Consider the following 15,093-nt stretch of genomic DNA (forward strand, 5'->3'; position numbering starts at 1 on the left):
TTTTGGCTAACGAGAAAAATAAATTACAAAGTACAATTAAATCCCTGTAAATGCAATAATGAAGTCAAAAATGTAGATTTATTTACTTTAATTACACATTTTAAATGTTACCTTGAGACAATAAAAATAAATAAGCGTGCCTGGCGGCTCGCACTTAAAGACGAAGAAGGGGCTGCAAGGAAGGAGGAAGTAACAATTTGATAAACAAAAAATGAGTATGAGATTTGAACAACATAATTCTTCCTAGCCAGTCTTTTTGTTTTAACTCTTCTTGAAAATCCTGGCTGGAAAGATGTGACAAAGAATACATGCCTTTATGGCTTAAAACAAAGCATACTTGAAAAATGGAATGGGTTTCCTTTTTTACAGAACCGTAACTTTGTTCATATGCAGGCACTTTAACAGACTATGGAGGCAAAGCACCTGACCCATCCTCTCCAAACTAGTTTTCAATCATCAAAATTAGGCTAAAACGTCGGAAAACTCCAGAGAGCCAGCAAAGTGGAATACAAGAGACTAATGTGCACAGAGGGCAATAAAGTGACCCAGTTTTTATTGCTGGGGATCTTTTTTATCAAAAAGCAAATAATTAACAGACACCATTGAGTGGCACATCCAAAGTTTTCTGCTCAAGGGAGAATGTAATCATTCAGCAGTGGGTTTCAATGGGATCCCCTTTGAATTCAACCTTATACATTGCAATAAGATTCACATTTATTTCTTCTCCTTAGTGTATTTTTTTTTTAAAAAACTCCCACATATCTCATTTCTCAAAGTATTCATCTCTTGCTGTCTAACACACATTATCTGGAAGCATAAAGTTACATTATACAAATGTTGCATTTTTTTTTTAATAAGTGCTTTTGCCACTTCAGCAACACTGTACTTCACATAGTGGTGCCACGAAAGCTGAGCTTAACCCTGGCCGGGTAGCTTAGCTGGTTAGAGCATTGTCATGATATGCCAAGGTTGCAGGTTTGATCCCCGGTCAGGGCACAAACAAGAATCAACCAATGAATGCACAAATAAGTGGAACAAGTCAATGTTTCTTTCTCCCTCTCTCTCTCTCAAAGCAATAAATAATTTTAAAAAATTAAAAAAAGCAGAACTCATAATTACCACATTACTTGTTATTCATTTTACCACTACCATCTGCCAAACACATAGAGCTTTTTCCTCAGTACCTCTGGGCAGTGACTGTACCATGATTTCAGAGAGAATTTTAGTATGACTCACAAATAGCAGTACCATCAGTAATACTGATATCAATGCAGATGTCACACCAAAAATGAACTTCTCAAGAATTACCTTCTTCAAATATTTGGGCAACTCTGTTTCCTTTGTTGTGTTACCACTGGGGAGAAAATTCCTGTTTGATTATGCTCTTACAGGAGTTATAAAAGACCAGATCAGGTATATAACTGGTTGACATTTAAGATACTGTACTGCTTTCCGTGGCAGGAGGAGAGCTTCTGAAAATGTTCTCTAGGACTGTTTTAACCAGTCCTACCTCATTGGTCCATTCCATTCACTGATGGGCAAAGCACTCATGTTTTGACAAAACGTTAAAGCTTCCATAATAGTTAAATTAGAAAAAAAATGTGAATGTAAGACAACCACACAATGAAGTATGAAAGTATGACATTTTTGTTTCTAAGAGTGAGTCCTTGAAAACATATGTGGTCACTACAGAGATGATTTTCATCACAAGACAGAAGATGAACACGCAAGTAACTCCCCATGATCTGCCTGTCTCCAGAGTCACTTGTGGCGCTGTATGGTTTTCCTTTTCCTTCGTTTGAAAAAACAGCAGCACCTGCAGATGGAAGGAAACACTTTTTAATTATAAAAGTACTAAAATGTCACAAAGTAAGGCTGACTCTAATCATATTACTTTAAATGGTCATAAAAAGCAACAGGCTAGTGCAAGATGAACAGTGAACATGCCAGTGAAGCATAGATATTAGTGAACTATAGCAGAATTATTGCTGTTGTTTTATCAACGTGCCTTTTAGAAAGAGCAAGACAATTCTAAGCAACAGTAAAAGGAGTCACTAAAGGGGATCTGAATCCGAACTGCCCCACCGTATTATCATTTGGGATACTCGTTAATCTCTGGCTATGGCATGCTTTTATAAAATTCATCTTGTGGATTCTCTCCCATTCTTCTTGGTATTTAATACATGATTGTTGAAACCATTGTTAGAAAAGCAATAATGATCCTCATATTGGGGATTTTGTTTTCATTAAGAATTCGTTTCAATTGCAAAAAAGAAAAAGAAAAATCTAAAATACACTCTTCAGCAAACACTTCCCATCACACAAACTGGAAGAGAGAAAACATACAAAACAGAGTAAGAATGTCACTGGCACTTTTTAATTCTTTAAGGGTTAAAGGTCAAGTGTATCGTGTTATTTTAATTAAGGTAAGAATTATAGTTAACATTTAAAATAGCACAATCAATGTGATTCAGTTTTGTATTTGAAAACTGATTGTTTTGTAGTCTATGAAGGAAATATTGTACTGTTTTTTATTCCTAGGCAAAAAAATCTAGAGATGATCCCTGAGAGAACTACCTTTTCTGGGGGTAAATTTTCCTAGTCATGAGAAGATGAAACACATGCAACCCATGTAGGGCAACACTAGGCTGGTAGGAACTGAAGGTCCATGAGAATGAGAATCACTGGTCAGCAATCAACAAAACAATATATATATATACATGAATATATGTATACATACATATATATATATATACAGTGTCCCCAAAAATGTATACACAATCTTTGAGTAATTACAGAAACAGTGTTTTTATTAAAATACATTTCATCTTCAAAATTGAGCTATCAGCTGGTAAAGTGCGTGTATACACACACACACACACACACACACACACACACACACACACACTCATATCCCCAAAAAGTCTGGCATTCCTTTCAAATAAAGGTCTAGTTTTCCTCTCCCACACTTAAAAGAAATTCAACCTATCCAATCTATGGGAATATAAAGATGACAGGCACTACATAAAAAGGGGCTCCTTTTGTTTCCCCACTGAAGTCATGTGTGTGTGTGTAAATCACATTTTGTAATAAAAGTAAGACACTGGTATATATACATGGTGATTCCATCAGCAAAATGCTGCCAATTCAAAGCTACATTATGGTGACCTTACAGAGATATTCCTGTAATTCTTACCAGCCCACCTTCCTAAAGAGATATTTAACTCAACATTTCCAAGCAACACATAACAGAGACCATGTAGCTTTATCTGTTCTACCTGGCAAAAGATTATGAAAGATGAAATAATTGCTAGATATCTTTTATATTTTTGGTGAAATAAATGTAAATAGAAATCCACCCTATGCAGTTAAATTATACAATATCTCTACCCACATCATAAAAATTAATTTCAGAAGAGGGGGCATGGGAGGTCATGGTTTGCTTCCTGGTCAGGTCACATGGCCCGGTTCTGGGCTTGATCCCCAGTAGGCAGTCTGCAGGAGACATCCAATCAATGATTCGCATCACTGATGTTTCTATCTCTCTCTCCCTCTCCCTTCCTCACTGAAATCAATTAAAAAATATATTATAAAAAGTGTTTAAAAAATTAATTTCAGACTCTTTATTGTGATTTATGCCATGATTATGAAAACACTATGGGGCACAATCACACAATTGCATTTTTTAAGTATACTTAAACAGCACATAATGACTAGACCATAAAATGTGAATAATTCAAAATTGTATGTATCACCTGGTAAAGATTCAACTAGAAATATGTGCAGTCATCAATCTTTATGATTTTTACTTTTATTGAAGTGAAATAAATTACCCAATCAAGGGCCTTAAAAAAAGCTACCACCATAAAAAAAGAATATGGGTACATTAGATTTTTCATGGACTTAGAAAAATAAGTCAAATTTATTTGTAACTGTTAGCTACCTAATACATTCTCAAATTGGTTATATAAATTTTCAAAAATAAAAAGTAAAACAAAAAATTATTCAAGTCAAATTACTCTCTATAAAATAAAAATCATTATTCCAAAAAGAACCTTTCAATTAAAAACTTAAGAGTCAGAACATGTCCATACTGTAAAAAACAAAATATTAAAAAATTGAGAGTTAGAAGAAACAAACCAAATATTTAGGATATTAAAGAATATGATCATATTTCAATGGAAATTTATTCATTGTTTAATATAAAGTCTACTAATAATGTTCACTGTTTCTAAATACTGTCACTGGCTACTGAAATTCCAAAATACATTCTTTTAAAAAATTTCCACTAAAAAGTGTCTTAAGCCTTTTGGAATGGGGAACTTAATGTAATACATGTTTTAATGAATAAGTCCAAGTCATAGATTTTCATGCTTGTATTAGCAATTCACCTTGCTTGCTTTATTTTACCAGTACCATTAATCACCTTTCAGTTCTGAGAGTTGAGTTCTTCCTACCTCTTAGGTATCCTTTCCTTCAACTGTGTAAGAATTATTGATAAAAAAAAAAAAATTCCCAAATTTATTTCAGATTAAATAAGATTTTCAAATGAATTATAATTTTACAAGAACTTTAAATTCAAAAGCAATCTAAAGATGACATCTATTTTTCAGGAAGCAATCCCATTAAATAGAGTACTGTATATCCTTGAAATAGATTTGCAAAAATAAAGCTGGAATGCCATTAAACTTACTACCACCAGAGGGCAGCATTGCTTTATATAATATGAATACATTCCAAATAGAAACAAAACAGAAGAAAATTGCTATTTAACTTGTGGCTGATTTCTTAAAGTCATTACCAAAACAGCTGATTTATAGTCTTTGTGATTAAGAAATTAGGTATCATCTCAATTATCTCCTGTCCCTGAGCACTGAACCTAAAACACAGTGCCCATACCATCACTCTATCACATGACTTTTATTTTCCTGTCAGTACTTAGTACTAATAATCTACATGTATTTCATGTCTTTATTATCTGCCTCCACATCAGATATAAGCTTCATAAGATCTTGCTCACAGGTACATCTCACAAATGGGCACAAAATTGTTACTCATTAAATATTACTGAATAAATAAAGGATATGCCTCATAAATGCAACTCCTAGAGTAAGAATCTGGTCAATTATAGCATGTTCTAAAGCTAGAGTTTTTACCCATGGGCTGCGTACCCCAGTGAGAACTCATACAATGCAGATTTTAGTGCCTGTGGAAGTTTTTCTGGGAAAAGAATGGCTTGCACCATATTCTTAAAGGAGTCTGAATCTCAAGAAGCACTGCTCTCTAGATGCAACTGCCCAGACCCCACTCCTGCTTCTCCATTTCCAATGAGGCCTTGGCCTGGGTGCTCAGGGCTGACCACTGGAGATACTTAGTGGACACCATGCCATCAATTTATGAGTGCAGGCAAAGGAGTAAAAAGAGACAATGTTATTTTAACACTTGGTACAGCGGAAAGGGGGGGAAAAAAGCTATTGGTAATAACAACTGTAAATAATAGCAGATTCTAGGATTTAGCACATACATTAGTTCTCACAGACGATGTGAGCAAGTTATTTTTATCAATAAATTCAATTATCTGTTCTTAGAAAATTATTTACATCTTTAAAATGTTAAAATATCTTTTCTGTCCTTGCTGCTCAGTGGCTACAATTCTTATACATTAGTTCATACCTCACTTGGAGTCTCTTCTGATCTAGACTATTACGGACACCTAGGGGAAGCTGATTAAGCTAACCAGACATTTAAATCATGTTCTGTCAATGCTTCCCTTTTTCTTGGCTCTTTCTTGATTATTCCTTATGCAGTTCCAGTAAGACAATATACTCTCAGAAGTCGGATCTGTGCTTCTGACACGATAATTTGGTAGCCAATCTAAAAGTTTTGCAGTCACATCTCCACTCTTAAATCCTTTGCAGATAAATGTTAAGTCCTGCTCCTAATGAATTCAAAGGTTGTTGCTTTAAATACTGTTTGGGTAGGAAACAGGGGACTATCATGACTCAAAGTCCTAAAATATGTAGAAAACATACTGGTAAGGGCCAAGGCTTTGCTACTAACATTACACCACCACTTCCTCTTTAGTCACTGCCTTTTCCTTCATCTAGAATTGGGCTTGTTTTCTTAGATTATGTCATATACTTCTTTCTCACAGATATATCAGAAACTGAAGCACGTTTCTCTGTTTGTATGTCAAGTTCTTATTGGTCCCTTCTACAGTGACTCACTGGCTCATCCTTTGGCTGAGAGACTGTTGGCAACCTACCATACAGTTAGAACTCTGGAACCTGACCTCTGCTCATCGGGTGGAGCAGATGAGAATACAGGAAATACCTTTTATAGCATAATTCTTTGACAAAGGATTTTCCCCCTAAAATGTATACCTGATACATTTTAATACCTCTGGATCTCTTGATTTTTAAATTATAAACTGTTTAGTTAGCCAAGAGGAGTTTAGATCAGAAAGCAAGACCATCCACAAACTATTCTAACTAGGAACCTGTACACCTATCCTCATCTTTAATTTCTTCCTCTCCATCTACATGCAATTAGTCCCTCAAGTCTGAAATGACTTTCAAAAACGTCTCATTCTCTTATGCTGGCTTAGTTTGGAACACTGTGTTTCCATCATTGCTAAGAGCCTTTTAACTGACTTCCCAGTCTAAGTCTCCCTCTCTCCAATATGCCATCGTAGGTTTATAGTTGTGAGTACGCAAAACAGAGTTTGTTCTTGTATTATTATTTATTAATTACTGTATTATTTTCCATACAAACAGCTGTAAGCCTACTTTTGCCCACCATGTATGGCACCCTTTCCTCTGAAATCTCAGCAATGTCTCTACACAATCTATGGCATGAAGTCTGCACAGCTCTTAAGTTTGGTTCCAACCTATTTCCACTCTCCTCTCAGTCTCATCATCCATCAGGCTTCCTTTCCAGGCAGCCTACACTGTGCAAGGAAGGAAGGTTTTCTACAATCTTATGAATCCCAGGAAGTGACATAAGCCTCAAAACTGTTGCCAAAAATTATTTCCTAAGGTTCAATCTGATTATACCATTTCTTGGCTTAAAACACACAGCTTTCATTGCTGTGCTGAGAAAGATAATGTTCAAATTTTTTTTTAACCTGGCCACTAAGACCCTTTGAGATTGGACACTTAGCCTATCCATCCCAGTTCCCATTAAAGCACTCACGCATTATATAGCCTCGTGGGTTGCTCCTTGCTCAACCTTTTCTCTCTGACAATCACCCATCAACTTTTCCAAACCATACTTATCTTTGAGAACCAGTGCAAGTATATCTTTACCGCTGAAGACTTCTACATCTTCCCAGCTAGAAGTGAGTACCCAGTCTCTGAACTCAAACAACACTGTATCCCACATAGTGCTAATACTCTAACACCTGTACTAGACCAATGATTCTCAATGCTGGCTGTTCCTTAGAATCAGTTTAGAAGCTTTTTAAAATACTGGTAACCAGACCCCACCACAGAGCAATTAAATCAGAAATGCTGACAGTGCAGCCTAAGTATTATCTTATTGTTAAAACTCCCCAGAAGATTGTGAGATGAAGCCAGAGTACGGAAGCACCATGTAAAAGTAACTGGGATAGTCTATCTTCTCTAATGGAATGTAAAGGCCTTGATTTCTCCTCATAATCATATTACCAAACCACAATAACTGCTAAGTAAATGTTAGAAAGGGGAAAGAAAGAGGAACAAAGGAAAAGGTGATTTCATACTACTTAAAAATTTGATAACTAAACTATTGGAAGCCTGTTTTAATTCCTGGAAGGAATGATGAGAGTGCTATTCTTTATGTCACCTGCCTTGAAAAAAAATTCTCAGCTACAGTAAAAAAGGCAAAACCTTGTTACTAATGAAGGAGTCACTTTATATTGGGGGGAATAGAATACTTTCTATCATTCAGAAATCATATATTTATCCCATGAGGTACTATTCTAGGAAACTTGAGACTCTAAAATGTCCAATGTAAAATACATTCTAGTGGGATGCAATGAGAGGGATCTCTGTCAATCACAGGTAAGAAGAAAGAGAGGAAGTCAGAAACAAATTCTGAAAAAGAATTTTAAGTAGGTTCCTAGCTACCTACACAATGGTGGAAGAAGCGTAAGATGCAATTTAGAAAAAAAAATCATGCTTACATTTCTGAATCACAGACTAAAAATATGAGGAATGCAATAGTAAACTTGTAGAAATGTAAGAATAATCCTGATGAAAGAAAAAGCAAAGTTTTATGTGTTTAGTTTTCAACTAGTGAAGGTTTAGGAAAGTTCTAAAGCTTTCTGTAACCTATCCGGAATAAAGCTTAACTGAAATGATGGATTGATATTCATTTTTTAAAAATAACTGATTAAGATATAATTCACATATCATAAAATTCACCCTTTTAAAGTGTACAATTCAGTGGTTTTTATAGTACAGCAATAATCACCACTATCTAACTTCAAAACATTTTCATCACCCTAAAGGAAACCATACTGCCTATTAGCAGCCACTCCTAAACTCCTCTTCCCTGCCCTAGGCAACCACTGTCTGCTTCGTGTCTCTATATATCTGCCTATTCTGGAAATTTCATCTAAAAGGAATTATATAACATGTGGTCTTTGTGTCTACTTCTTTCACTTATCATAATGTTTCCAATTTTAGTTTTTATACTGTTAACCAATAGTCCATTGTATGGATATACCACATTATTTATAGTCAGTTATCCTGTATAATAAAAGCCCAGCGACTGAATGGCCGAACGACCAGAACAACCAGTCAACCGGTTGCTATGATGCGCACTGACCACCAGGGGGCAGACACTCAACACAGGAGCTGCCCCCTGGTGGTCAGTGTGCTCCCACAGTGGGCCAATCCCCACAGGCCACACCCTCCACCTGTGCACGAATCCCGTGCACCCGGCCTCTAGTTTAGTAATAATTTATTAAGGCATACTGTTTTAGACATTGGGATCTAAAGATGAAAAAATCCTTGTTTATAAGAAATTCAAGAAGTTTCAAGAAGTGGGAAATGGATAAAGAGAATAGTATATTGATGGCAGAATGGAACCAATAGAATATAGGCTTCAGAATGGAAAATGGAGCTGGGAAAGCCAGGCAGGGGCCAGACTATGAAAGGTGTGACGGGCCTTGGCGCCATGATGTTCCAAGCACCAGAGAACCTTTCCTTTAGGAATAACCTTCCCACCATTTACTTCCTTTTTCTCTCATCTTCCAACACCTACATAAAGAAACCCAAACCCATAAACATCCACACCCATCTCAACTAATTCAATTACAATGTCATTCTTCAAAGCCCCTTCCATAAAACATTCTCTGATCATCCTGTCAGTAAGTAATCTTTCTCTTTATACCTTTTCCATAGCATTTAGTCATATACTGATGTATGCTAATACAACTGCATCTTCCTGACTGGTGTGTACTCTACTTAAGGGCAAAGGTACAAATATTTCTGAAATCCAAGCAGTGTAATTGTTGAAGGAATAAATGAAAAAAGATATATAATAGCTTTGGTTGATAGCAGGTATCTAGGAAGATGTGAACACAGAAAGAGCCAGTTTCAGTGAAGAGTCGTGAGTATGGAAGTAAAAATATGGGACAAGGACAGAAGAAGCACAGCCTGGGAAGAGCACAGATGAGAAAGGTCACAGGCAACTGGAAGAGAAGAGATAAACCGGGGTGATAATAACTACTGAGTGCCTGCCATCTGCCAGACAAAATACCAGTGTTTTATCACATTTAACTTTCTCAATCCTATGAGGTAGGTATTATTAGCCTCATTTGACAGAAAAAGAAATAAGCCTGAAGAAGGTAACAAAGAGGCAGAAGTAGGACTCTACAACCTAATTGCAAAGGACTTGTGCATTCTAATCGGCCACGCTACCACCCTACTTCTATAACTGTATTTAGGAATGCACACATGAGCAAAACTGTTGTTTTTATTTCTGACATAAAAATGCACAAGGATGTAGTTGACTAATTATATCCCGCAATCCACTAAACCAAGTCATACCATCAATAAACCCCATAGCCCAAAGTGATTAAAATTGGATACTTAATCATTTTTCTTTAAAAAGAAGTATCTACAGCCGCGGCCAGTGTGGCTCAGTTGGTTGGGTGTTGTTCCCAGCACCAAACGATGCCGATTTGATTACCAGTCAGGGCACATGCCCGGATTGCAGATTTGTTCCCTGGGGGGGGGAGGGGGGGCATGCTAGAGGCAGCCAATCAATGTTGTGCTCTCACTACATTTCTCTCCCTTCCTCTCTCTAAAAATTAATAAACATTCTTTAAAAAAAAAAAAAAGAAATATCCACATAAATTTCCTCATCTTGTGGCCGGCAAAGGAGAATTATTTTGGAAATTATGTAAGGTTCACTTTGGATATGAATAGAACTTTCCAAAATTTATTAATCTAAGAAGCAACTTTCTTTATTCACTCCAAGGCTGACTCAAAAATTGTCCTGAAACTGAGAGTGGCATTTTAGACACAGCATAACAACTAAAGGCAAAGGTCAGCAACAGTTAAATTCAACATGACCTCAACTGATAGAAACATTACCTTTTATAATATCTGAAATTAGTAGAAAATATTTACATGAGGATTTTTCCTAACACTCTATCAACTATAGTTTATCATGAAATTTATCAATGCATACCATATGTTACCAATAGCAATATTATTAGTTAGTAAGTGAAATACTGTTTTAGTAATAGCATTGTGGTTGGGGTAAGGGGTTTACTATGTGTATTTAATAATCACAAACAGGAAAAAAGAAAGCGTATCTCAAAAGCCTGTCTTTCTATCTAAAATAGCAAATGAAGCCTCTGTGTTGTAAAACAAATACACAAGCACAAGCAGGGTTGGTGTATCTACTCAATTAAAAAGTGCACCCAAATCTATGTTACTTGAAGCAAAAGTTGCAGCAGGCAAAAGAGCTCCTCAAACAATGGTTTCTTGCTTTTCAGAGCTAATGTAAATGATATCAAATACTTTTGAACAACTTTTACAAATTATAATGTCTATGTTGAAAGGTATGTTTTTAAAAAACAAACATGGTGCTAAAAATCTTTGAAATTACAGACAACGGAGCTATTTCTGCCTGCCTACACTTGGGAACTCACCACATGTTCAACACTTTCTGGCAGCTATACACACACATAAAAAAAAATACAAGGAAAAAAGAGAGAGAGAGAGATCATCAGAAACAGCCCACATTGAAATTATCACATTGTTTTTCATGCTTAATTTTTTCCCCAAGCAGCATTATAATTTAAACTCACAAAAAAACTAAATTAAAACTAATATCAATGCATGCAGCATACTATAAAATTTTAAAATTTTTATTCTTATGCTTAAATAAAAATGAGAATCTATAATATAGCAATACTTTTCATGCATCAACACTCGTAAAAATATGCTATTGATTCTAAATAAGAATTTGAGCATAGTTCTTAAATAATTTTGTATTATTAAAATACTTACTGAAATAGTACAATTCTAAAGTGATTAAAATAAACATATCACTTATTTTATAGGCACCTATTCCTTGAAAAAATATTCCTGAAATAATTGTACATGACTATCAATGTCAGACATGCATAGTTTTAGAACAAAAAGTTACTTAAACAAGCAAAACGAACACATACTTGGTTTCATCCATCACTTCTACTTCCGTAGGGGCTGTGATGGGTGCATTTGAACGTCCTGCAGTAGGGTCATCTGTGTTTAACTCTCCATTTGTAGAACTTACAACCTGCAAAAACAAACAAAACAAAATTATATATGCGCAAAGTAATAGGTTATACAATGATAAATATAACTATGCTTAAAATACTTAAATTAGAAAGTTAATATGAGGAACATAAAACAATATGTAGTTGTTCATAACTGAACACAGTAATAGGCCTAGCATTTTATTAAAGATCAAGATTTTCCAATATTTGCTTTTCAACTTCCTTTTTATCTTGAAATTTCTGTCTTCTGTCTCCTTCCTTCTGAATCCTACATTTATCTCTCAATCTCTTCCTTCTTGTATGCTCACTCTTTGGTACCTTGCTTCATCATGAATTATGTCCCTTGCAAACTTCAATATTGCTTCTTTCAATGACTCCTTCATTTCAATGTAATCATGCTCAGGTCTCCCTCTCATATTGCCCATTCATTCACCCAGTTGTTGAAGCCCCAAATCCAGGAAACATTATGATTCCTCTCTTTAACTGAAAGGCGTATCCAATTCATCAGCAAGTCTTATTGTATCCTTCCCAGAAATACATTCAAAATCTATTCAGTTCTCCCCCCTTTATTACTAAGACTTCAGTCCAAGCCACCAATATCTCTTGTGTGAATAAGGGCAGAAACCTATTAACCAGTCTTCCGCTTTTACTTGTATCCCCTCCCCCATTAATGTATTTTCCACACAAAAGCCAGAATGTACCGTTTAAGATGTAAATTAGGTCATGTATAATTACCTGCTTAATATTCTTCAAGCACCTGACATCCCACTTCATTTAGAATAAAGATCCATATTCTTTACACCAATTTACATAGCCCTATAATAAAAGATATGAACCATGCCTACCTCTGATAGCATACCACTTTTCCCTTTGCTCAATAGCCTCCATCTAATATTGTCAAGTTTATTCCTACTTTAAGGCCTGGGCACTATCTGTTCTCACTGCCTAAATTCCCTTCCTGGTTATTGGCTATCTTATCTTTTAGATCCTCAGATAATGGCTCTAAAACAGGCCTTTCTATCATACAATCTAAAACTTCCATGCAGACACTCTCTTACATATTATATTCTATTTTTAACTCTCTGTATAACATTTATACATGTTGATGTTTTTCTGATTGATTTTGTTTCTTGACAACCACATCCACCTCCATAAAAATTAAACTCTGTAACAGCAAGAAACCAGTGTTATTTCCTATTATATCTCTTTAATCTACCTGACATAGAGTAGGCACTCAATAAATATTTGTTGAAATAAATGCAAATCCTAAAACAAGATAAAAACTGTAACAAAACTCCCAAATTTACTTGGTCCTACAAATTCACCATACTGCACTACTTTTTGCCTTCCCCCAAATTTCTTGAAAACAAGTCTTAAATTTCCATTTCCATTTTTAGAAAATTTTCCCGCTCACTCATTCCTTAACTCCTTGCAATATGGATTCCGCCCCTACACCAGAACTCTAAGAGTTTTCTTGCACAACGAATCCTAGAAAATATATTCAGTGGTCTTTGCTCAATCCTCATTTTCCTGTACATTTTTATCACTTGGCACTAGCTAGAGACTTTGGAATAAGATGGGTCTAGATTCAAAACCTAGCTCTACCACTTACCAGCTACGTGACCCTGGGGAAGATATCCTATCTTGCTAAACCTCAGTGTCCTCAACTATGAAATTAGAAACAGTAGTATCTATTTAGCAAGGCTAACTGAGGATGAAATGAAATCAGTATATAAAGTACAGTGACTGGTATGTAGTAGAGCTCAATAATTGGTGGCCATCATAATTACTGTCAGTTTCACCTATAATGATGGTTTCAACTATCACCTCTATATAAAGGATTCCCTGAGCCTAAAAAAGTTTGCCACTTCAAATTCAGTATTTCCAAAACCAAAATTAACATAATCTCTTGAATTTGCTACTCTTCCTATGTTTCCATCTTCCCAAACCTCCAGGCTCAAAATCTAAGAATCAGCTTTGATGCTTCCCTTACCTGATCTCTTTACGAGAAAAAAAATGTGAACATATCAAAGGCCTGGGTGCCAGAGTTGCAGCTGATGACTAGACTTAAAGTACTTTTTACAGAACCCCATATTTCTGAAATCTAATTCAAAAGTTCTCACTCAGAGGCTACAACATGCCAGGCACTGTTCTAAGAAATTGGAATAACATAGTTAACAAAACAAACACCCCAGCTCTTGTGGAACTCATTTTCTAGTGTAAAGAACAGGTCCCTCTCTCCCCAACTTTAAATAACTAGAAATCAACCAATATACCTGGATTAATTCAGGAATTATGGAAGTTCAATTTCCTGTATCCTATGTGGAACATGTACTTAGAAATGAACTCTGCAGCAGCAGTCGCCAACCGGTGGTCCGTGAGGTCCAAATGGCTGGCGACCGCTGTTTTGCAGCATTTGCATCTACAGCTGAAAACACACAAAACTTGCTTGGTCATCTTTAGAGGCAGCCCAAGGATGGAAAGCCCTATGTGAAAGTCTGCCTCTCTGCTTCTGGGTTCCTGCTTCCTCCTTTCTGTCATTCTACTGAGTTCTGTGTTGATTTTTTTTCTCTTTATTTTTCCCTCCTTCTGAAAATATTTTAAAATAATTACTTGCTCTAATTCTCGAGCACAATTTGGTTCTTTATTCTTAATTTTTAAATGTCAGAGCCCCTATACTGAATTGGAAAGGAGCTAGAAAATAGAATTCTTATACTTTTTGGATTCCCCGTATATTTAACTAGCAGAGTGCCTTGCATGCACTAATAATCAAGACAGTTCACTAAACAATTTCCATTACTCTTCCCCTCAACATAATACTCAACAGGTTTATTTTCTTCCTTTCGCTCATTGGCCTTAGAGCAGTGGTTCTCAACCTTGGCTGCACATTAGAATCACCTGGGAATCTTTTTAAAATCCTGATTTCTGGGCCTCATCTCCAGAAATTCTGTTTCTTTGTTATGGGGTGGGGCCACAACATTAGTAACAAAGAAACAGAATTTCCGGAGGATGAGGCCCAGAAACCAGGATTTTATAAAGATTCCCAGGTGATTCTAATGTGCAGCCAAGGTTGAGAACCACTGCCTTAGAGGGACCCGACCTCAAATTATAAATAGCTCTTCTAACATGCCTTCCCTTACTTTACCAGTAAGCAGCATAATTGAAAATTTAAAACTCAGGTGTTCTAAATTTCCAGCAAACAGCAACTACATATGTACTATCTATATATATAAAAGCCAAGTGACCGGAACAGCGGAACGACCAGAACAACAGAAGGGCTGGTCACTATGATGCACACTGCAGTGGCCAACCAGCCCGATGGGGGCCCTGAT

At 36.0% G+C, this 15,093-nt stretch overlaps 1 protein-coding gene across 9 annotated transcripts in view; it reads right to left on the bottom strand.

Annotated features, from left to right (window-relative positions):
- Positions 1–1,097: 1,097 nt before the first annotated feature.
- The window catches only part of CSNK1G3 (casein kinase 1, gamma 3), a 79,500-nt gene continuing 65,504 nt past the window's right edge, over positions 1,098–15,093 (bottom strand). For 7 of the 9 annotated variants that reach the window (XM_005857114.2, XM_014541959.1, XM_014541945.1 and 4 more), the window contains 3 exons: positions 11,675–11,781; positions 11,150–11,173; positions 1,098–1,816 (listed from right to left, as the gene is read on the bottom strand). In XM_005857114.2, the coding sequence (XP_005857176.1) occupies positions 1,762–1,816; positions 11,150–11,173; positions 11,675–11,781 (186 nt within the window). In that variant the 3' untranslated portion in view covers positions 1,098–1,761. The remainder of the gene's footprint in view (positions 1,817–11,149; positions 11,174–11,674; positions 11,782–15,093) is intronic. The other 2 variants (XM_014541973.1, XM_014541953.1) reach the window with 1 other exon arrangement.

The sequence above is a fragment of the Myotis brandtii genome, unplaced genomic scaffold, assembly GCF_000412655.1.
Source record: "Myotis brandtii unplaced genomic scaffold, ASM41265v1 scaffold1076, whole genome shotgun sequence".
Classification (NCBI taxonomy): Eukaryota; Metazoa; Chordata; class Mammalia; order Chiroptera; family Vespertilionidae; genus Myotis; species Myotis brandtii.